This window comes from Oryzias latipes, chromosome 18 (assembly GCF_002234675.1).
Source record: "Oryzias latipes chromosome 18, ASM223467v1".
Taxonomy (NCBI): Eukaryota; Metazoa; Chordata; class Actinopteri; order Beloniformes; family Adrianichthyidae; genus Oryzias; species Oryzias latipes.
In genome coordinates, this window is record NC_019876.2 from 15,153,319 (window position 1) to 15,176,948 (window position 23,630).

Here is a 23,630-nt window from a genome sequence, read left to right on the forward strand (position 1 = left end):
ACCCAAAGCAAGTAACACTGGAACAATTTGTGCTTTTTTGTTTGATATGTAATCCCATCCTCTAAGAAAACTTTGTATTGTAAACATTATTATTGTTATTTTGTATTCTCTTTTATATATTTTAAGATACTTTATTTTCCTATCAGCAAGTTCTAATTTTGATATATTTCGGATACGTTTTTAACTTGAGGTGTTTTAACAAGCTTGGAATGATGGCATTGATTACCACTGCTGATAATCTGTCTGATTCCTTGATGTTGGAATTTGTATGTTAACACTATGTTCAATAAAGCTGAAAAAATAAATGAAAAAAAGCCAAAGATTTTACAAAGAAGAAAAAAAGAAAAATACATAATATACAGTCAGAGGTACCAATTCCCTCAATACCCCCTATAGCAGGGGTGTCAAACCCATTTTCACTGAGGGCCACATCAGCATAGTGGCTGTCCTCAAAGGGTCAGATATAACTTATACATGTAACTAAATGTAATGAAAAATAAATGTAATCACTCCTTAAAGTTAAAAAACTCTTTGTTTATTTATTATAACTTTTTAAAGTGACAATTACAGTTGCATAGAAACATATGTTTGCTTGTTACTTTAGCATAAATCCTTTTACATTTGATTCTGTCAGGTTAGGTTATATGGACAGTGTTTAAGTCCTAATGTTTAGATGCCCAATCCGATATTTCAAGTCCAATTCCCCCTAGATATGAATAAATACACACCAATTTTTATTTTAAGAAATTGAAAACGTTTATGCTCTCGCGGGTAGAGCTGTGACGTGTCGGATTTTTTATCACCGCGGTGATGAACCACCAGGGGGCGCGGTGTTGCGGTTAACGTGTGTAGGACTGGTAGGAGGGAGCGCGCACACGTGTGTTGGGGGTGCGTGTTGATTCTTCTGCTCTCTAGTTGCAGGTGAGCCTTCACCTGTGACATCTTCTCAGAATATTATTTATTGCCCAGTAATAAACAGACTGCAGACACTTGTTTGTCACCTTTCTGGGAGCCGTGAGCCTGACACCCATGAAGAATGCGGGGCAGGAGGCTCCGCCTTTGTTTATACAGACGCGTAACTTTGCGCTGCACAAAATAGTTCCCAAACAAAAGATGTAGTGATATTCATTGAAATCTAACAGTGCGCGTTCATGTTTGGTGTTACAGAGTGACTGAGAACAGTAATTAAGCCCCCCAACACAAAATCCTCCGGCGGGCGGCCGTGTCGCGCACTTAAGAACGCACGGAGCTTGTTACGGAAATGAAAACAAATGGAAATTATTAATTAGAACGCAATAAATTTGTATTATTATTTGTACTATTGTCGTATTTCCTCACGAGACGGAAACTTCTGTTGTAGAATGAGGATGTATGCTACTGAAAGCGCGCGCCTGTGTGTAAAGGGAGCCGCGTGCCACGTGAAGCAGAGGCAGTGAGAGCGCCCGCGACGACAGACAGTGACAGGCGCGGTGGGAGAGAAGCTGAGAACAGTCTGAAAGGAAGGAGGAAAGTCTGAACATAGGACTAGCAGAAAAAGTAAATTATCAGCAAAGATGAACGTGTTTAATGTGTTTATTATAGTTCCAAACATGTTGAACTTTCAAAAAAAAAAATGCGGGGATGAGGTCATCATCACAGCCCTACTGGCGGGCCACATAAAATGACATGGCGGGCCACATTTGGCCCTCGGGCCTTAAGTTTGACACATGTGCCCCATAGACTGGCATTTAATGTGATTCATACACATGCTCACTGCATTTTTTTAAACTGCAAATATGATGTCAGTGATTTCCAGAAGTAAAAAACTAACAGATCTAAACATTTTAAGAAGACTGTTTATGATTCCACTGGGTTCTGATGACAAAAACCTGGATGTTTTATAAAAAAATTAATGAAAATTGTTCAAACATGATGCATTGAGGTCTACACTGACAAATCTAGAGAGCATTGATGCACACTGTTTTTCGCGGAGGCTCCTGGGAAATTTCCAGGGCATTCGGTTTTAGGATTTGGAAATGGAGAACCCCACTAACCCCACCGGGCAGTGATGAGTAAACTTGGACTCAGGCTGAATGTTGCTGCGTTCAAGCCACACGTATAGCCTCCAGGTGGGGCGCCCACATTCCTGAAAAATGGATGGGCTCATTGGGGGGAACAAAGAAGAGAAACCAGAGTTATAAGAGTTGGGAGGGGCTCTGCAAAAACAGGCCCCTTCAAAAATAAGTCAAAAGTTCTCAGCATTTGAAACATTTACTATAAATAAGCAAAAAGAATCTGCCTAAGGGGCAAGAAAATGGTCTTTCCACGAATTCTCATTTTAAGAAAAAAAGTTCTAGTCACTAATACCCGTTTTGTCAAACTAAGAATACTTTCCAATTGCAATACTTTCAAAATAAGATAATTTTTCTTGCAAGACAGTTTTTCTTGAACCAACTTTCTTCAGATTCAGTTTTTGCTGTGCAAAAAATGGTCACATGGTTTCTTGTGGTTTAGACAATCACACATAGAAATCCAGCTGTGTTTGGTCAAATTATAATGGTTTATTACCTCCAGCAGCTGCTTTAGATCTGCTGGATTTGACAATAGGTCACATGGAAGTCAGTGTTTAAATCAGAAGTGGATCCTGAAGGCTCAGGTCAGCAGAACAAGGGTTGCTGGTGGCTCAATGGTGGAATAAAATGTTTTCATTGAAATCTATTTAAATTCTATTTAAATATACCCAGAGACATGTTTTCTTTGTGAACTCTTGTTTGACTAGAGAGGCACCTTTTAAATTGTGTAGGTTTAATTCTTTTTTTTATTCAGCCATGGCAAGAATTAGTACATATTAATGTCCAGTAGGGGTCAGTATTGTCCAAAAAGAAACCAAGACAAAGAAACCATATGAGTGGAAGGCTGAAAGGCTCAATGTTGTTTTGAATTAAAAAAAAAAGACCAAAAAAGTAGTTTCTTTTTTTTATATAACTCTTGTGCTATCATAGGCACTTTACCATTGGGAGTTGGGTCATCTAGACCCACTAGACAGTGCTCTGAACCTTTTTTCTTCAATGATTTGTGATCTTCACTGGTGTCCTTGGATTAAATTAAATCTTTCCACCTTTATCCACCTTTGTCATGGTAGGGAGAACACGTCAATATAAGGGTGGGGTCATCTAAGACAGCACAAGGGTTATTCATGTTTAATGTGTTTGGGTTTTCTCCTGGAGCTCAGGTTTGCATTTAAAAAATGTCATCAACATTTATCAATATTGTAGTTTATTGTGATAAGATAAAGAACTAAAAGCCTTTTTTATGTGTAATGTCTGTGGGGTTTTCTCCTGGTGCTCAGGAAATTGATAAAATTGTTTTATCAATGTTTCTGCTTAATACATTTCTGTATTATTGGTGACTAAAAATAGACATTTAGGTGTGAATATGAATGTTTGAACAAATGGATGGATACATGGATAAAATGAATGGATGGAAAGCATTATTACATGTGTTAGATGTAACAGATGTAATGAAATGATATTATTGAGTGAATGAATGTCATGCAACCACAAGGGAACACAATCCAGTGTTCCCTTGTGCCGGTCCCAAGTCCGGATACATGCAGAGGGTAAACACAAGGGGTCCATCAATGCACTTGGCACCAGGACACCCTACACTGTTGTTCAGAGCTGGGGCCCACATTTTCTGCACACTTTTAAACCATAAAGGGCCCATTTGGCCTAGCTGGCTGGGTAGTTGTTTGAATGTTATTTTTAGATCATAATGTCTTTTCATCATGAGAGGGGTGTGTGTTTAATGTCAACTGGTTTCAAAATAAAGTGAATGGCTAACAGCACTGTTGACAGACATCCTGCAAGTCCTGCTTCTTAACGTTTTTCAACACAATGGCAGCTTCGTAAGATTGGGAAAAATAGACTCACATAGTATGTGTGTTTGAAAACGTGTCTCCAAAAAAAGAAAAGCCTTCAAGTGATTAACTCAAAAATGTCAAAATAAGGTTTGTTTTGGGGATGTGGGGTGTATTTTCATTCATTTTCAACAATCCACGTGGAAGGTCTGCCTTTGCTGTTGGTTTCGAATTACTCAACTGTCCAATTACAGGAGAGCGTTTTACAACAGCTTTTTAGTTCAGCCGTTGACTCTTGTGAACACACCAAACACACCAAAGGGGCCACTTGTACGACACTGTATCCAGTATTAGCCTAAAACTAAAACTTTTAGGTCTGCTGTTGGGCTATACATTGGAAAATTGCCTGTACCTTCTGTAAAACACTTCATCTGTTGACTAAAGAAAGATTTTATCAGTAAAAATAAAGAATGTTTATATTTGTAGAACTGCCAATAAATTGAAAAAGTAAAGGACTATAGTTACTATTAGATAGCCACAAAATCAACTCATAATACTAAGTTTTGTGATCTGAAAGAGGATTTAAACAATATGTCTGATTAAGGTTAGAAAATAACCATTTAGCAAAAATGTACAAGTATACTTAGTCTCTACTAAAAGTGAAGCAGTATACTTATGGTTTACTTTAGATATATATACTATCTATATATTGTATACCAAAAATATTCCAAGGATTCAGTTAGTATAATTCCTACACTACAAATACATGGGCTTTAGTATACTTGCTTTTCTTATGTTCAAGTATACTTAATAAAAGTGTATGTCTTTTTGCTAAGGAAAGAAAAGATGTTTTAAATTATTTAAAAAAAACATACATCAGTCCTAAATCATCTGAAATTGAAATATGGGTTTTCAATAGCTGTTAAACTTGTGCTTTTCTTAATAGACTATAATACTACACAGAGGCCTCTCTGTTTAGCTAGAGGCTGCTAACAAAATGTAACTTTTTATTTTATTTTATTTTATTTTATTTAAAGTTCAAGATGGTATTGTGTTAAAATCACTGTTATTTATTGACGGGCTAACTCATTTAATTATGTTTTTACCTTAATGAAATACTTTTTCTATGATTTTGGTTTGTAACATTAATAAAATGTATCATTTCACGATGTGGGGAGTGTCAGAAATGGGATTTACCTCAAGATATGACTTTAAATTAATTTCTTTAATATTTTTAAGGCTCAATTTTAGCTTTCCCAGTGCAAAAAGTAGTACAGTTGAAGTATAGCTAGTCTACTTTAGCCTACGTATGTGTCATGCAGGAAGTGTACTAACTGAATACTTCTTTATACTAAATTGGGACATTTTAATCTTACAATATAAAGATTGCATATAAAAAGCATACTTCAAGTGTAATGCTTTATTTTTAGCATGTATACTTGTAGAATACTTGAATAGACTACTTTTTGCTAAAGGTTTTGCTTGCATCGTTGTTTGAATCTGAAAAAATGATTGAGAAATTTATTCTCGAGTCCATTCATTTAGTTATTTTCCAAAATATTTTACCCTGATAATAGTTTTTTCTTTTAAAATAGTAAAAAAAATGCAAATGATTAAAAGAAGAACCAATTTATTGACATTAAGTGTGGAGATAAAACGAAGACGGAAGTAGTTTAAAGGGAGCTCTCTTGGTCCCTGTCACCGACGGTGACATCAGTTGGAGGGGGCGAGTCTTTCTTTGAATAAAGATTTGAAGTCTCCTCAAACTATATTTTCTTGAATTTCTTTAAAAATGTATAGAAAAAAATCAAAAATTCCGTTATTTTTTGACAAATGAACGGAGCAATTAAAAGAAAACTTTACATTGTGAAAGTACCGGAAGTAGTGTGGAGTGAGTCCTCTTGCTCCTCCTCCTCCCGGGCATCTCCGGTGGAGGCGGTGCCGTCTTTTGAACAGGGCGTGGCTGCCCTTTGCAGAAGAAGGAAGCACGTCTCTTTCTTTTTTTTTCTTTTCATTTTTCCACACTAATTTTGGAGCAGACGTCTACAGGCGGCTCGTGGGACTCGTATTTTGCAGGCAGCTGGACGGCACATTCATGGCCAGTCCGAACACCACCATGCGTAAGTCTATTTATACTGTCTAAAAGAGCGGCTCGCTAAGCAACGACTGTAGTGTAGTGATGTACTGCTAGCATCACTGTCATCATGTGGCGCCTGATTTATGCCCGAAGGAAGTTTTTATACTAATTATTTCAAACTTCTGTCTTTTGTTGTCAAGTTTCTGGCGTAATTATGGAGGAATACGCATTTTGGGAAGTTGTCAGATGTAATAGGAAGACAAAGGAACGATTCAGTTCAGGCTAGTTTCTAAAAAGCTGAAATTGTGTCACACATGCAATTACAAATTCAAATTATGAAACTGAAAGTTTTAATTACATTGATGAATGTAATATTATTTTTCCCCCTGATTGGTCAGTTTGGACTCGTGTGTAGGGTTAATTCACAGAGAACCACGTTCTTTTAGTAGGAATGTTTTATCATTTTAAGGATTTTTTCAGTTCTTCCCCGTCCGTCCATGATCATGTAGTCTGTCTGCGAAGTCTGGGTTAGAAGAACTGCCTCAGATTTATTCTTGGTGTCAGGGCATTGTTGCATTTTCTAAAACTCTGTTGTCCTGGAGAAACTGAAAGTGTAACAACATATCTCAAAACTAATTTTTGCCATTGTTAGGTACAAGCTAAAAAACGAAAAGTAGATGCCAGGAAGCACGAGGATGTTCTACAATCTTTTTCCCCCCATAGTTTTTCTCAGCTTTACAGATAGATTTCTTTCTAGTGGAACTGTCATATTCCCATGCATTATGGAACCAGGTTACAATCGGTAACCTGCTTTCCTAAATGCTGTTAAAACAGAAAACATTAGGGGTTTTTTGTCTGTAAAAGAGAGAAACTGGGGAGAAATTGTCAAGCAATAGTCGTTTTAGAGTGGAAATGTGAAAACTCTTATGGTGACTAAGAATGAAACCTACTCTGGTAGTTGCCATGATTGCCATTCATTGCAATGCAATGTATTGTGATGCTGTGAATCCTGTTTATGCTTTGAATGCGCATCTGGAAGCTTCTTTTTCTGGTTAGTAGTTTACCCTCTAAGCTGTCCCACCCCAATCATCTTTTGCTCTATTTTTGAAGCGTTCCCAGTGGTCTTTTAATTATGATTAGTCCTTTTTTTTAAAAGCCCAAATCCAAAAAGTGTCATTTCCTAGGACATAGTGTCTGTAGAGCAGCAGTAGTTCATTAGAAATTCACCTCTGAGTTATGGGGCGGAACTGTTGTCGTGGAGTAAGCCCACCTCCACTTCCCGTCATCAATTTGTTTACACTCTCTCCTGCTATCTTACAGCCCCTCACACCCCTAACCTAACGTTACAGGTGTAACAAAAATGGATACCATCTCAAACAAGGAAATTTGTGGATCTAATCGTCTCCAAGTGGATGCACCACAATGCAGCAGAGCAGGGAGCTTGTGGCCTGCCGATCGTAGTTTCTACATCACTGCTATAAGCTTTTTAAAAATGGAATTTTTCTGTTTAGAATAGGGTTGTGCCGATGGACGATATCATCGTCCATCGTGATGGGTGACTGACATCCCGATGGAGAGACCACCATCGTGATGCCACGCCCCCGCCACGTTGCGCGTCGACACCATAAGCCGCGGTTACATGTACAAAATATCTTGATGGGATCAATGGTCGGATTAGAATCCAACCGTGTACATGGGCCCAGAAAAATGTTTTCAGAATATAAAAACGTTCACTAAGGTCACACTTTCCGTCGGAATAAATCATTCGCACATGCGCAGTAGGGTTTGAAAACCGGAAGGATATAAATTCGGCCGAGCGGCTTTTTTTTCCAAACTTTATTGAATGTAACAATTCAATACAAAACGATGTTAAACAGCGCCTAGCGGCTATATATATTGACATGTCAGCTCGGTAAAAGACGAGATGATCTTCTAAACGTGCTTTTAATAATGTTACGGTTATTATGAAATACCTGTTCGCTCATCATTTGAATTTTAATCCGTGTGGTCAGTGCTTTTTCTGAACGGAGCCAGGATTAGCAGTATGCTAACACGGGCTAACAACATTAGCTTTGGGTGGTGCTGCATCCTGTGAATAACATCAGCCTTTATTTAGTCGGGACACGACTGGAAACACAAATCCACGTGATTGTTTGAATGTTTTCTAAGGACTGAGCGACATTTCTGCTTTGAAGCTCAAACCGCTGTGTGTCTGCTGACGATCCGAGCTGTGCTCAGACACACGTTTAGACCCGGTTCTGAGTTCGGTAGCTCGTACCCCTAGAGCTGCGGGACGGATCGCAGTCTTAAATCTCCCACACATACCGCTCATGTACCCCCCCCCTTCCCATCAAACACAAAGCTGTAAGTCCGCGCTCCGCCGGTCCACTTCACTAGTTAAGTGCGGGAGTGGACTACTTCTTTTCTATCTTGTTTGTTACTTTTTTTGTTAAAGTCACTTCCCTCAGTTTATACTGGATCATCGCGGATTAACCATTAGTTGGGAAATAAAATGAAAAAAGCAAAATAACGAATAGCAGTTTTATAAGAACGAAAAATGTAAAAATACTCAAGTGTCCTCAAGTGCATCCAGGCTCCATTTTATTTTATTTCGGCCATTGGGAATCTTACGTGTGACATCACAGATGATCCGTCGGGTTGATGAATACGTCTATGGTAAAGGCGCATCCTTGAACATAGTTGTGACGACCTGCTGTTTTGTCAGGAAGAGGACACACTTCCCGTCGCGCTAAAGTCTGAGCTGTTCTTCCAGTTCAATGCTGAAATAATCTTGCAGTACCTTATTTATGTATGAAATGACACGTTCTCTCAGTCCTTTAAGAAGAAGCTTCTTTCCTACATCTTTAATTTTTGTTATAGAATAATCTGTTTTGTAATAGAAATCTGGAATTTCTTGACAATGGGGACAATGGAACCTCAGTGATTTTCTTCTAACCCATCAGTCTTCAGTTTTTTGGATGTTTTACTTGTCATCATTTGACCAAGAAGGAATAACTACATAATTTTGGTTGACATTGTAGTGTCCGTATTGTGAAGAAATGGCGACTGCATTGACTTCATTTAGTTGGAACTGGAGCTAAACCAATTTCTATGGATGATGTCACACTCACTCAGTCCCGTTCTTATGTATGGGATGAATGAGAGTAAATATTTACTTAAAACATGTTTTAAATTGGGAATCTGAGCCTTGGGTCCTGCAAAAGACGGAAAGTTCCTGTCGTCAGTGACTTCAACCATTTTCAGTTACTCAGGTCTCCGAGGCCACAGAGGTTACAGAGCCACTCCGATGAAAATCGTGTTTTTATGTCCCAGAATACCAAGCAGGTTTTTTTTAGATTTTTGGCTAAAAATGACATGATCATATTTAAAAGACCACTGGGAACACTTTTATAATAGATAAAAAAGATGAATCGGATTCTAAGTAGGGTGGGCTAAATTTTTATTGTTAGATTTCTTCTGGGATTCTAAGAAAAGCCCAAGTCCTGGAATTAATTTTGTCCCATTTTCCTAGGATTCAAGAACAACCCCTCCTGTATATGTGTGTGTGTTTTTATTGTTTGGGATTTGATTATCACCCCATTTCAAGTCCTGGCTGAAATCACCATCAGGGACAGAAATAACATTCTCTCCTGTTAAAGCCGAATAAATCGGCAGGAAATTGAAGAAACAGAAGTTGTCCTTTAAAAAAAGACTAATTACTTTTTATTTTTTTTAGAAGAAAAGGTACAGTTGTTTGAGTGATACCATCATTGTTTTGAAACCTCCCCCATCTCTTTTCTTTCCTCTTCTTTTGACTTTTTAACTTGATATTTCCTTCTTAAATTCCTGATTAAATGTTTGAGGTTTGCAGATAAAGAGTTCACATAAAACACCTTGTTGCTGGCTCAAGAAACCAAAGTAACTGGAGCCGTATCATTTCTACAGTGAACCACTTGGTGTCTTTTTACACAAGTCACTCCAGTGTAAAATCGCCAACTTTAATCACCAAAAATTCCCAGTGACTGCAACTCTTGAGTCTGCGATTAGATTTAATATAAAAACAGACATTTATTATGAACTTCTTTATTATATTTTATGTTTGTTAGGGCAAAACCCAGTTAACTCTGCCCAGCTCAGTGATTCATGGATCCACCAAGTGGGTGGATCCATGAATCACTGAGTGAGCATTATTAAAGCATATTAAAACACAATGATGCACAAATTTAGCTCTAGACAAGTAAGACTGCCATCTGAGAAAAGTATTTGCCCTCCCCAAGAGTCGTCATGACCAGAAGCATATTTGGTACTTCAGGTTAGCTTTAGTATCTGAGAACAGAAGGTAGGGTTTGGGGTTTTCTCCAACATCTGGCAGGTGTGTTAGTTCTTGCCCATTTTCCTTTCTTGGAAAAGGTTAACATCATAACAAGACAAGATTGTGGCAATTAAAACAAACTTTTTAAAGAGAGTCCAATACAAAGAAGTGGGTCTGGGGCGATTCTATCTTCTGTGTGTCTACGGACAAAATGACTCAAATCTTGACTTTTATCTTATGTCACTGACTGAATCAGCATAAAAATGGAACGGTCTTTATTCTTTGACTTTTTCACCACTCTCTCCAACTCATTTATCAGTTTTCTTTGAACTTAAAAGCATTTAAACGGGTAGCCTGGAGATGGACAGGGTTGCTCCAGGAAAGTCTGTGAGTCTGTCATCTGTTCATGGAGCCACATGGACACAATGGGTCACAAGGTGGTGAGAGCACGGACAATGTTGAGTGTGTTCAGTCTGCTGAAGCAGGGATCCGGAACAATGGAAGAGTACAAACGCGCATATGCCCTGGTGACGGGGGCTGCATGTATTCACAAGTAGCAGCTTGCCCGTCTCAAAAGTTGCTGGACACGTTCAGATTTTTTTCTTTTTTAAATGGTTGTTCTACTTCAGCCATGACTCTGTTCATCTGTGTCGGACTCTTGTCTGACTTTGACTGCATCTGGTTCATGCTCGTGTTAACAGGAATGCAGACCCCCCCCCCACCCCCCCCACCCACCCCCACCCCTTTGTGCTTCATGCTGCCCAGCTCAGTTGGAAGTAGGAGCTACGGGAGTGATGACCTCTGACTGACCATGATTATGCCTCTCCCTTTGATGGTTAAACCAATCAAGGCATTAGATCCAAAATAGAAGAGGATACAAAGACTTTCTGAAGTGTTTTTTTTTTAGCCAACTGAGTTAATGGAAATGTAGTTTATTTCAACAGATTATCTGAACAGTCTTTTTTTTTTTTTGTACCAATAGTGTACATCTCTTTCAAATCCGCTCGTTTCAGCATACAGACTGTTTATCTTTATTCATCTCATGGTGTAGGATTAGTTTAAGCCTTAGACCCAATTTACGGGTGGATATGGGATGTCTGTGGGCAAAAAAATTGGCAAACTGAAATGAGGCACGCTGGTGGCAAGCAGGAAATGGCAAGGTCGTTGAGCCCATTAGGCCTAAATGCACATTTTTATTTCTACAGGCCTGCTGCAAGTCATACTGGTTTTTCTTGTTTTTAGTCCCCACTCCAAATCCTATGGAATGCACCAGGTGCCCGTGAGAGCCTTGCTCGTGGTTGTGTGTGGTCCTTCCGAGCAGCCCGATTGTTAGAAATGGGCTAATTAGACATCAGAACGTAGTTTGTGTGCATCCTATGGGTACTTGGGGATCACCTGCACACCCCGTTGCCTGCGTTGCCCATTTGCACGGGGTCAGTCCTTGGACCTTACTAACGACTAAATAGTGTGGTGTAAGGGCACCGTACAAAAACTTCACCCGTACGTCATAACTGTGTGTAGCTTACGTTACAAATACTTCACGATACACTTACCAGACACACAACAATCGTACATTCTGGGAATGCAGCGTATCACTTTACCCACAATTCGGTTCAAATCTCAAATTTTGAAATGCAGATTTTACAGTATTACACAACTATAAGCTAAAAATTCAGACTTTTTTTTAATTTGTTAATAAGCAAGTAACAATAAAGACAATCCTTTCATGGCTCATACTAAGCATGGTGCAATGTAAGAAAAAAATTACAAAATGAGTCCTTAAATTTAGCACATCGTGTGTTTTTGACACTTTCAATGTAACATCAATCTTACTCAGTAGGGAAGTAAATGCTTTCTTCTTAAACTGAGAATTGTGGAATCCCTAATCTGCTCCATTTTCATCACATCTCTTTAGTTTTCTGTATCAGCTTTAAGATGAGCTGCCACTCTCTACAGCCCTCAATGTGCACAAAACCCCCCAAAACTCACAGTAACTGTACAGGTCACCTTTTGTGCAAATGCATGTAACTAAGGCTATAGGGTTGGAAAACATTCCACAGAATATTGGAATGGTCTGTCTTTACACTCTAATCATTCCTACCGATACTCAGAAAAAGTACCCACGTCAAAGGTTTTTCCCCCAACTTGAAGCTTTTTATAGACGTTTGCCCATCTGCCTTATGTTGAGCATCCTGAATGTTTAAAATGTTTCCCTGCTTCTGTTTGGGTCCTGGTATTGAGTCGTTGGTTAATGTTGTACGCGTCAAAGCAGGCAAACATTTAAAGCAACAGTACTCAGAAAAAGAAGCAGGATTGGGAAATACTTCTCTAGAGCATTTTACAGTTGAATAAAAATGTCGGTTGTCCGGTCTTGAGACTTTCCATTGTCTTTTTATCCCATATTCTTTGATTTGGTTTAGGTAAAAAATTTAACCAAAAGTTTTAAATGAAGTTTGCCCCTCACACAGTGAATACCACTAAATGTTTGTGCCCTCTACCATCCATGCTCCTTGTTCATCCTGAACTGTGACTAGCCATTCATTTCTGCTTTGTCGCTGGGTCAAAGTTGTTCCAAAGCACTTCTGCTTTCCCATACTACATACATGTTTCCATCTAATCTTTTCAAAAACTAAGGATGGGAAGCCAGGATGGTTTACCAAGTAACTGCAGGAGGCTTGTTCGGAAGCGCCCATTCACTCCATTGCAAAATGGTTGAACTGTAAATGGAAATAAATGAGCAACCGAATTTTGAAATCTTTATTCTATAGAACCAGATGTTATGCTGAAGGCCTTTAGCGACATATCTAGCAACTTTTGCTGGTGTTATTGGAGACTCTTGGTGAATCCATGTTGCTTCTGAAAGAGTAGTCATGGAAACCACTAGCCTGTAGCTGCTGTCCTGTCCGCTCATGTCCCTATGGCACTCGCAGTCGAGGGGCCTGAGTTTAGAAAGTTTAAGAAAGCTTTTATGAAATGGACAAAAATCGCATCGCTGACTAGGCCTACACTCTATATCGCAACTTTATCGTCATGGCGATATCAGCCTGTGCAATACATGTATTGCGCAAGTAAACTGCAATAAATGGTTACCTCAAATGTTTACAGGTATGATAAAACAATGTCATGGCAGCTTGAATGTTTTATTAATTATTAATATTTAATATTAGTTTTTAGAAACGAAAATCAAAAAAATGTAACAATTCTAAATGGCTGATCAAACTTTAACAAAAACTAGTCATGATGGAAATTGGCCTCAATAATAAAAAGTGCCTGCGTTTGTACTTGGCAGGTAGGAGAAAAAAAGTCAGTTCATGAGAAGAGCAGAAGAATTGAGTTTTTTTTCGCCTTTGGAGTTGGTTACATAACCATTAGATATGACAAATGTTACAACATGTGGGCTTGGTTTGTGTACATTGGCACCCTTTAGAAGCATACAAGCATTCACAAAGGTGACTAAAGAAGGTGCTGTACTTGGAAATATATACGTACGTTTGTACATATACAGTATATATATATACACACGCACACACACAGTACAGACCAAAAGTTTTGGACACACCTTCTCATTCAAAGAGTTTCTTTTATTTTCATGACTGAAATTTCATGACTTAATGTGTAATTTCATGAAATTGTAGATTCACACTGAAGGCATCAAGATTATGAATTAACACATGTGGAATTATATATATAAAATACAAAAGTGTGAAACAACTGAAAATGTCATATTCTAGGTTCTTCATAGTAGCCACCGTTTGCTTTGATTACTGCTTTGCACACTCTTGGCATTCTATTGATGAGCGTCAAGAGGTAGTCACCTGAAATGGTCTTCCAACAGTCTTGAAGGAGTTCCCAGAATGCTTAGCACTTGTTGGCCCTTTTGCCTTCACTCTGCGGTCCAGCTCACCACAAACCATCTCCATTGGGTTCAGGTCCGGTGACTGTGGAGGCCAGGTCAACTGGCGCAGCGCCCCATCACTCTAGTTCTTGGTCAAATAGCCCTCACACAGCCTGGAGGTGTGTTTGGGGTCATTGTCCTGTTGAAAAATAAATGATGGTCCAACTAAACGCAAACCAGATGGAATAGCATGCCGCTGCAAGATGCTGTGGTAGCCATGCTGGTTCAGTATGCCTTCAATTTGGAATAAATCCCCAACAGTGTCACCAGCAAAGCACCCCCACACCATCACACCTCCTCCTCCATGCTTCACGGTGGGAACCAAACATGTAGAGTCCATCCGTTCACCTTTTCTGCATCGCACAAAGACACAGTGGTTGGAACCAAAAATCTCCAATTTGGACTCATCAGACCAAAGCACAGATTTCCACTGGTCTAATGTCCATTCCTTGTGTTCTTTAGCCCAAACAAGTCTCTTCTGCTTGTTGCCTTTCTTTAGCAGTGGTTTCCTAGCAGATATTCCACCATGAAGGCCTGATTCACACAGTCTCGTTTAACAGTTGTTGTAGACATGTGTCTGCTGCTAGAACTCTGTGTGCCATTGACCTGCTCTCTAATCTGAGCTGCTGTTAACCTGCCATTTCTGAGGCTGGGGACTTGGATGAACTTATCCTCTGCAGCAGAGGTGACTCTTGGTCTTCATTTCCTGTTCGTCTTGGTCTTCATCTCCGCATGTGAGCCAGTTTTTTTTGTAGCGCTTGATGGTTATGTGACTGCACACAAAAGTTTTCCCAATTTTTCAGATTGACTGACCTTCATTTCTTAAAGTTATGATCGCTTTTCTGTACTTAGCTTCTTTTTTCTCGCCATAATACAAATTCTAACAGTCTATTCAGAAGGACTATCAGCTGTGTGTCCACCTGACTTCAGCACAACACAACTGATGGTCCCAACCCCATTTATAAGGCAAGAAATCACACTGATTAAACCTGACAGGGCACACCTGTGAAGTGAAAAACATTGCAGGGGACTACCTTTTGAAGCTAGTAGAAAGAGAATGCCAAGAGTGTGCTAAGCAGTAATCAAATCAAAAGGTGGTTACTTTGAAGAACCTACTATATGACATATTTTCAGTTGTTTCACACTTTTTTGTTATGTATATAATTCCACATGTGTTAATTCAAAGTTTTGATGCCTTCGGTGTGACTCTACAATTTTCAGAGTCATGACTCAGCAGTTTAGGAGCAGAGGGAGCAGGTGAGACTGTCAGGTTGGAGCTGACAGGGTTTAGATCTCCCAGCCTTAGACGTGTGTGTATCCAGACTCACTCTTCACATTAGTTTGCTCTTCCGTTTCCTGTTGAAGCAAATGTAGATCAGTCACTTAAATTGATCTTTTTTTTTTCTTCAATCTTTCAGCAGAACAAAATAAACCCAGTGGGAACCCAGACTACATCGCCTTCGTCCTGGTCCCAGTTTTCTTCCTCCTGGGTTTGTTGGGGGTGGTAATCTGCCATATTTTGAAGAAGAAGGGCTACAGGTGCACCACTGCCCAAAATGACGAGGAGTGTGACGCAGAAGAAAAGGATCCTGAGCTGGGCGGAGGTAAGGTCAGCTGGATTAAATAGAGTTTGAGGCAGTTTAAAAAATAAAAAAAACTCCAACTGTGGTGTCATTTTTGCAGACTTGGAAGTCTGTTGTTGTCTGATGCAAATTGGGTTGCCGCAACGGCTCTGTGCTTATGTCATCTTCCATGCAGAGTCCCCACCCAAGATTGTTGTTCAGACAGGATCAGATTTCCCCATGCATGCGTAAAAGAGGTCGGAACTCCTTTCTTTGCTAATTTCCTTTTTCGAAAAACAAACACACTGGCATTCCTCGATACTAGACCTCAGGTCCTGCTACCCAGGATCACATGCAGTACTTGAATAACAAGTGAAACATGTGGGGTGGGATGATTGCTCTGCTACAGGGACTGGAATTTGCTGATTTATCCCACTGGACACAAGCCAATTCTTATAGAAATCAAATATTTTGCAAAATCTTTTACATCCTAATTACTCTCACCTCTACAGTTAGCTTTTTTTAATGTATTGGAAGGCGTTTAAAAGGCTTTAATGTTCAAGAATTGCATCATTTCTGACTGAAAGAACCATTTCCAGGAACTGCTTCCTTTTTCCTCCTCCTTTTCCAGTAGAGGAACAAGGGCCAGATCGGATTTCCTGAAGACATATTTCATTTTGAGGAGGTCCGGCTGTGAGGGCCCCAGTATTGTTTTGCAGTGCCGAACAGTTTAATTGGCCAAAGAATCCCATTTGTTCTTTGTTGATATCCTGTTTTCCTGTTTGTTGAAATAGACATATAGTTTAGCTCAAAGAAAGGGTTTTTGGGTGTGTATGCAAGTTACCACACTTGGATGTGAAGAACTTAAGTTTCTGGATTCAGGCAAGCTCTTGGTGTCAATAAGGTTGACTTTCAACTAGAAGAAATTGTGAATGAGACATTATTTGATTGAATGCCCTCTACAGGTTTGCCCATTTTTCACCTGCAGACGATCTGTATCCACCAGTAATGACCCACGTGACTACCAAGTATTGACTTGGTGTGAAATATGACTTGTCAAATGAAAATGCATGAACCCATTAAGGCACCCATCAAATCTAAACTAGCAGATTGTCCATGCACCCGTCTGTCCATACATTCATACATCCATCTGTCAGGGTTATGACTTTTCTCTAACAAGGAGAAGAACCACACAGGAGATGAGAATTTTTGTTAGACTTCTGCAGAAGGAGAATCGGTCTGTGATAGCGCGAACTGTCGCAGAGGAGTTCTGCCTTCCCAGTGTATCCAGTCTGGTTTTATTGGTGGCCGGGGTTGATAACATAAAAGTGGGTCATTCAATCAAGCACTACAGGGACATCATCATGTCTTGTATGGTCAGCACTTTTCAGGTCATTGTTTTCTTACTGAAAGATAGAACTGAGGCAATCATACTAAAAAATTCTGATCCTACTATCATTATTCGTTTTGGGATTTATTTCTGTTTGGACTCACCTGGACAATCGACTCATGGGCAAGAGGATTGCTTTTTACGTTTGGATTTCGTTTTATTGTGGATGATGTCTACGTGTCAGGAGTGGGAGTGACCGTGAACTCTGAGAGGAAGACTCAACAGCACGAACATTAACAGGACATTTAAAGAAAACAAATCGGTTTTGAGAGACTGAGGATTGATATACTGTTTTGGTTTTCTTGTGTTACATATAAAGAAACTGAATAACAGTGTAAAATCTGTTGTGTAAATATATGAAATGACAGAATCCAAAGTACCCCTAAAAAACGCAATGAGCACAAAAATAAATAGATGATCGCTACATAGTGATTATAGCGTGTAAGCAAATGATAATTACGTAACCCTAACATCCCTCCCTTTTTATCATTTCAAACACGTCTTAAGTAAACACAGATAAATTGAAGTTACAAACATGAAGCATGGTTATATAATCATAAGAACAGGGCGTAGAAAATATCACCACTTGCTTTTGACATTTTCAGTGAAAGATTCATACGATTCCTTTGAAGTAGTAGTATTGAGACGTGGAGGGGTCCTCTTCAGCTTGTTGGACAAGCTGGTAACAGATGAAAGCCTGCGTGGTGGCCTTTGTGATCATGGACATGACACGAGGCAGAGCACATTTGTAAAACGACTAAACAGGCACAAAAGCTTGCAGCTCCGTAAAGTCGTGCAGTGTGGTAGAAATGTCCTGTCTGTCACTGGTGCCGTCCGGGATGAAAGTGCGGCAGGTGTCTCCAAGCATTTTGCACACGCCTCCCGATGATGCGGTTAGGAGGTCAAGCACGAGTGGATTTTGCAGAACCATAGTTTTTATGGCTGATATTTCTGCTGCTGATGTGCTGGCAAATTTGTAGGTGGTGTTAAGGAGTCTCAGCAATGCGAACCTGTTGATCTTGATGTGGTCCTTTACTTCTGCCACTCCGATCCATGGAAAGAGTGGGTGTCCGAGTTTCACTCCTCCACTCCAGATACTGAACTCCCATGTGACTCCAGTATTGGTAGTCATTTGTGGGGCGTTCATGTGGAACTGCAGTGCAGAATTTTTCCATCGTGTGGGGTGAGGGTTTGGGACAGTTCTGTTCATGAAGATGCGTCTCCATTAGATCGGTTGTAGCCAGGATGTGTGCTGAGTTCATACAGGCAATCTTGTTGTCTCATCATCTAAATCAGTTCATTCGATTTTGAGGTCACTGGGTTGTTGGAGCCTATCCCAGCAACTGTTGGGTGAAAGAACGTTACACGCTGGATTGTTTGTCATGAAAAATGTCCTGTGTAGGTATCAGTGGATGTTAAAAAAAAACTTCTGACTGTTTTGAAATGTGTACTTCATCCTAATAGATTGGGAAGCTTCTGTTTACAGTCATAGTCAGTAATGGACTGTTTTCAAGTGAATGTTATTTTTGATGGGGATACATGTTGTCCCAAATAGCTTATAGAATACAGTTATATCAAAAATTCAATAAATGGTCTGAAAATAATAGTTATTAGAGGATTTATTTGGTCTTTTCTTTTGCTTAAAGATTGGACATCAAATGTGCAACATCAGCCTGGATTAACATAAGGTAACATGCAGCAGTTACAAAGGGTTCTTGTGCCAACAGTGAAAGCAGGAGGTTTGCCGGCTGTCGAGGACTTGCAGGCTTCAACAACGTGCCTGAGCCAAATGTTCTTCTGCATGCCAACACGCAGACGAAAACAGCAGACTGGTGTGCCTTGAATGGAATGTTTATCTAAAACGTTAGAGGTTTAGCGATAATTGTGCGTTTCATGATGGTTCAGGGCTCCACACTGAGGAGGAAACGCCAACGACGCTGTTGGGAACAGTCCCTTGAGCCACGCGGGTTGCTTTCTTTCTAAGATTCCGTCTAAACGGGTAATTCCTCTCAGAAAGGCGCTAGGCTGCCGCACTCTGTTCTGACTCATCAAGGGGAGGGCTGAACACGATGGAACTACAGAAAAAATCCAATCACTCCTCACTGAGTTATTGTTTTCTTTTCTTTTTTTAAATGGTTGCAGATGGCAGCAGCGATAGACTTAATTTCTTTGGTCAGATTTGCATTTGTGGTGAAATATTTTCTCTTGCTGCTTCCTTTTCTTTCGCTCAGCTGTGAGGAGCAGCCAGTTTCTGTTCTCCTTTTAGTAATGCTAAAAGAAGGAGGTGAAGCAACCTCCCTAAAGCAGGAGCTCTTGATTCAGTGCCATAAAGATTGCAGCAAATGTATTATCAAGTAATGACAGACGCTCCAGGTAGCTAAATCGCTTTGCTTGAATCACAGCCAAGCGTCATCAGAGGAGGAGGTGGAGGAGGAGGCGGGGCTTCTTTACAAGTGTCTTTCCTCAGACAGCCTTGCCCTCTTGAACATGACGAAACAAAGACGTGGCATTGTTTTTTGTTGTGGTCTGTCTCACACATTCCCGCAATTGTCAGCTGTTCTCTTTGTTCCCTATCTTAGCTACTTCCTGCTTGTCCCTAAAAGCTGCAAGAAGAGGTCAACAGGAAATTGCTCACAGGGGTGTTTGCTGCAGTAAATGATGGCTCACTGTGTAGGTTTGGGTGGACTACTAGGTATGGGCGATATATCAGTGGCAGTATCGGTATTGGTCGATATTTGCATAATTTGAGTTTATCTGTATCGGTCCAATATTCAAAAATCTACCGAAATTATTCTGACCGCCTTTAGATACACTTTATTTTTTAAATATACACTTGTTCCTAATAGATTGGGCAGCTTCTGTTTACAGTCATAGTCAGTAATGGACTGTTTTCAGATAAATAAAGTTTATTTTTGATGGGGATACATGTTGTTCCTAATAGATACCTGGCGATGGGGAGCTTATGGTTTACAGTCATGTCCAATATTCATTAAATGGTCTGAATGCTTTCAGACATATTTACATGAAAGTTTTAAAGTGATACTTGTTCCAATGAGATCCTTTGCTGTATGTTAAAAAAGGTCAAGTAGAATGTAATTGTCCAAGAAAAGAAAATTTGTAGATTTCTAATGAAGAAACAAAAAGGAAATCTAAAGTTTGTGTTACTGTAGACACCTAATTATTGGTATCTGGTATCTCTATTAACTACCGGACATTAAGATGGTTCATGCTGATGATTTAGTCTCTGCTTTTATGCAAATAAAGTTTGCTTTCATTTAGAGCGGTAGAGAGGGGTATTGCCCGGTAAGGCCTAAAATTATGTACTTTGTATTTACACACATGTATGTCTTTCAAAAAATGAGAATATCATGGAAAAGTGTATTTATTTCCTAAATTCTATTAAAAATATTAAGCTTTTATAGAATGTAGATTCAAGGCCTGCTGTTTCATTAATTTTAAGTATTTGTTTAGTTGGACAAGAAATGGGGTTCCAGCTCACAAAACCCTCAAAAACAGGGTTTGAGAAAACTAGAATATTCTGGAGAAATTATTACTTTTACTTTTAGTACCTTTTGCAAAAAGATAGAGACAGAGCTTATGATCACATCAAATCAATAAGAAAAAGTATTTTCAAAATATGTCCTTAAGTACTTCAACAGTATGGCAGGGACCAGGTCCTGCTGGAAGATAAAATCTGTATCTGAAGTCCTCTAAAAAAACATTCTGTTGCTGGTAGATGAGGTCATTTCTCCTGTTGCTCCCGAATGTGCTCTATCGGGTTGAGAGCTGGTGACTGTGGAGGCCATTTGAGTTCAGTGAACTCATTGTCATGGTCAAGAAATCCGTCTGAGATGATTCCAGCTTTATGACATGATGCCTTATACTGTCAGAAGATGGTACACTTTGGTCATACAGGGATGGACATGGTCAGCAACAATACTCAGGTAAGCTGTGGTGTTGGCACCATGCTCAACTGGTACTAAGGGGCCCAAAGTGAGCTAAGAAAATATCCCCCACACCATTCTATCACCACCACCAGCCTGAACCATTGATACAAAGCAGGATGGACCCAAGTTTTTATTTTTTTGACAACAAATTCTGACACTACCATTCGAATGTTGTAGCAGAAATGGAGACTCATCAGACCAGACAACGAGTTTCCAATCTTCTATTGTGCAGTTTTGGTGATTCTGTGTGAATTGTAGGCTCAGTTTCCTTTTCTTAGCTGACATAAGTGACACCCAGTGTGGTCTTCTGCTGCTGTGGACCATCTGCCTAAAGATTGGAGGTGTTGTGCGTTCAGAGATGCTCTTATCGATTCGTAACCAGTGATATTTTAAGTTACTGTTGCCTTTCTATCTGCTGAGACCAGTCTGGCCATTTTTCTCTGCCATCAACAAGGCATTTCCACCCACAGAACTGCTGCTCACTGGATAGTTTCTCTTTTTTGGACCATTCTCTGTTAACCCTGGAGATGGTTGTGGGATAAAATCCCAGTAGATCAGCAGTTTCTGAAATAATAATAAGAAGAAGAATAATACATTTTATTTAAAAGCGCTTTTCAGAACACCCAAGGACACTGTACAGATTCAAAAGAAAACAAAATAAAATCACGTGTTACGCCGCCTTCTGTGTCTAGGGGCACCGAGGCGGCATAACATAAAAAAAAGTAAAGTTTTCGGCTACCAAATTTAAATTAACACAGGGGGCGTAACACATGTTAAAAACAATAAATAAGTTATAATCATTAATAAAATCAGACAGCAGATGAAAAATTGTGATCTGGAAAAGCAAATTTACTTCTCAAAGCGACCCATCTGGCACAAACATCGTGTTCAAAGTCACTTAAATCACTGTTCTTCCCTATTCTGATGCCTAGTTTAAATAGCTGCAGACCATTTCTACAAGCCTAAATTCCTTGAGTTGCTGCCATGTGATTGGCTGATTGGAAATTTGCGTAAATAAGCACTTTGACAAGTGCGTCTCATAACGTAGCCATTCAGTGTATGTGTTGGTGTGAAATACATTATTTGGGCCTTACTTTGCAACAAAGGGGGCAATACCTGCTATTCCTTCTTGAAAACAAAAGTGACTGGAGCCGGGTTAGTTAAGGCAGTAACCACTAGGGTCGTTCTTACACGGGCAAGAAAGTCACTAATTACACTTCCCTTTTTACAGGCTGCCTCAGATATTCCTCATTTCATGACCCTACTGAGCATGCTCTGCTCCAACAACTGTCAGACTTTTTCTAATTTGCCATGTATTTGTAAAATCCGGGGTTTTGTGACACAATATAACTAAAATGTTCTGTTTGTCTGCTTATTTTATTTATTTTTTCTGGGACGTGGTAAAACAAGCGGCTTGAATTTAGCCCCATTCAAACTACTACATGACGTCACCACGCCGGCCGGCCGTTGACATGTGCCATCCCTAGCTCCAAACCAGCATCTGCTTTCTTTCTTCCTTCTTTTTCCAGGACTGAGTTGTGATATTGATCAAAGCAAGCTATTGTGTGCTGCTCAAAGCCTCTGACCTGGCATTCCTCAGACATTCTCACGACTCTGCAGCTCTTTAGCTTTTCCTCTTTCAATCAGATACGGGTCTCATGAATTCTCCTCACTAAAACTCACACATTGAACTTCCTGGTGTCTTGAATGCACGATTTCCCTCTTCCTGACCCTCTCGGGCAAATGTGGCTTCTTATAGGTGTGCGCAACCAAATTCCTTGGGTTTGTGCACACATGCAGGCTCGCTTATCTCACCATTATGTAACTGGAGAGGGTATAACAGACTACTTGTGTAAAACATACTGTTTTTAATTCTGGACTTTGAAGTATTCCAGATGATCAAAACCAGTATAAAAAAAAAAGAAAATACAGACTGTTGTAAGCATGCAAACGTATAGCAATAATTAGCATGATCATTTTGAATTTTATTTAATCCGTCTATAGATTTAGAAGATAGAATCATTCAAATTATTTGAGAAATCAGTATTTCCTCTCTGATGGATCCACAAACTCAACGACGGGTTTTTTGCTCGTGGCAGTTTGGGTTGAAACCTTTGGAAATCAGCTGCAGTAAATTCAATGTTTCGTCTGTTGAAATGAATAGATTTTCCCACGCTGTAACACAACTGTCTTCTTTCAGAGGCGAATGACACCATGAGTGACAGCGACACCGTGGGACAGATAGTCCACTACATCATGAAAAATGAAGGTGAGCGTTGTTCTCCTCGGTTTGTTACCGTGTTCAGTGTGTTTCAATGGGGGATTGTTATCCAAAATCCTCAACTTGATTCTGTTCTCATTCAAACGGACAGTTGGGGCTCTGAGTAGAACCTGGTTCAGGACCGCATGTTCTGAAACCTTCAGGAGGACAGCAGTGAAGCTCAGACGGATGCACTTCTGATGCGTCTGTGTTCTTCCAAAGTCTCTCAGAATGGTTTATGACTATAAGAGCATCATTATTCTTTTAGTTTTTAATTTATTGTTAACAATTTGTTAGGTCCATTGTCCATATTGGCAAAACATTTATATATTTAAAATATTTGAAATGT

The 23,630-nt window shown here is 39.6% G+C and overlaps 1 protein-coding gene across 1 annotated transcript in view; it reads left to right on the top strand.

Annotated features, from left to right (window-relative positions):
- Positions 1-5,775: 5,775 nt before the first annotated feature.
- Positions 5,776-23,630, top strand: part of rell1 (RELT like 1) — a 30,120-nt gene continuing 12,265 nt past the window's right edge. Inside the window, exons 1-3 of the mRNA XM_011487537.3 lie at positions 5,776-5,958; positions 15,541-15,726; positions 23,222-23,290. Of these exons, the coding sequence (XP_011485839.1) occupies positions 5,934-5,958; positions 15,541-15,726; positions 23,222-23,290 (280 nt within the window). The 5' untranslated portion in view covers positions 5,776-5,933. The remainder of the gene's footprint in view (positions 5,959-15,540; positions 15,727-23,221; positions 23,291-23,630) is intronic.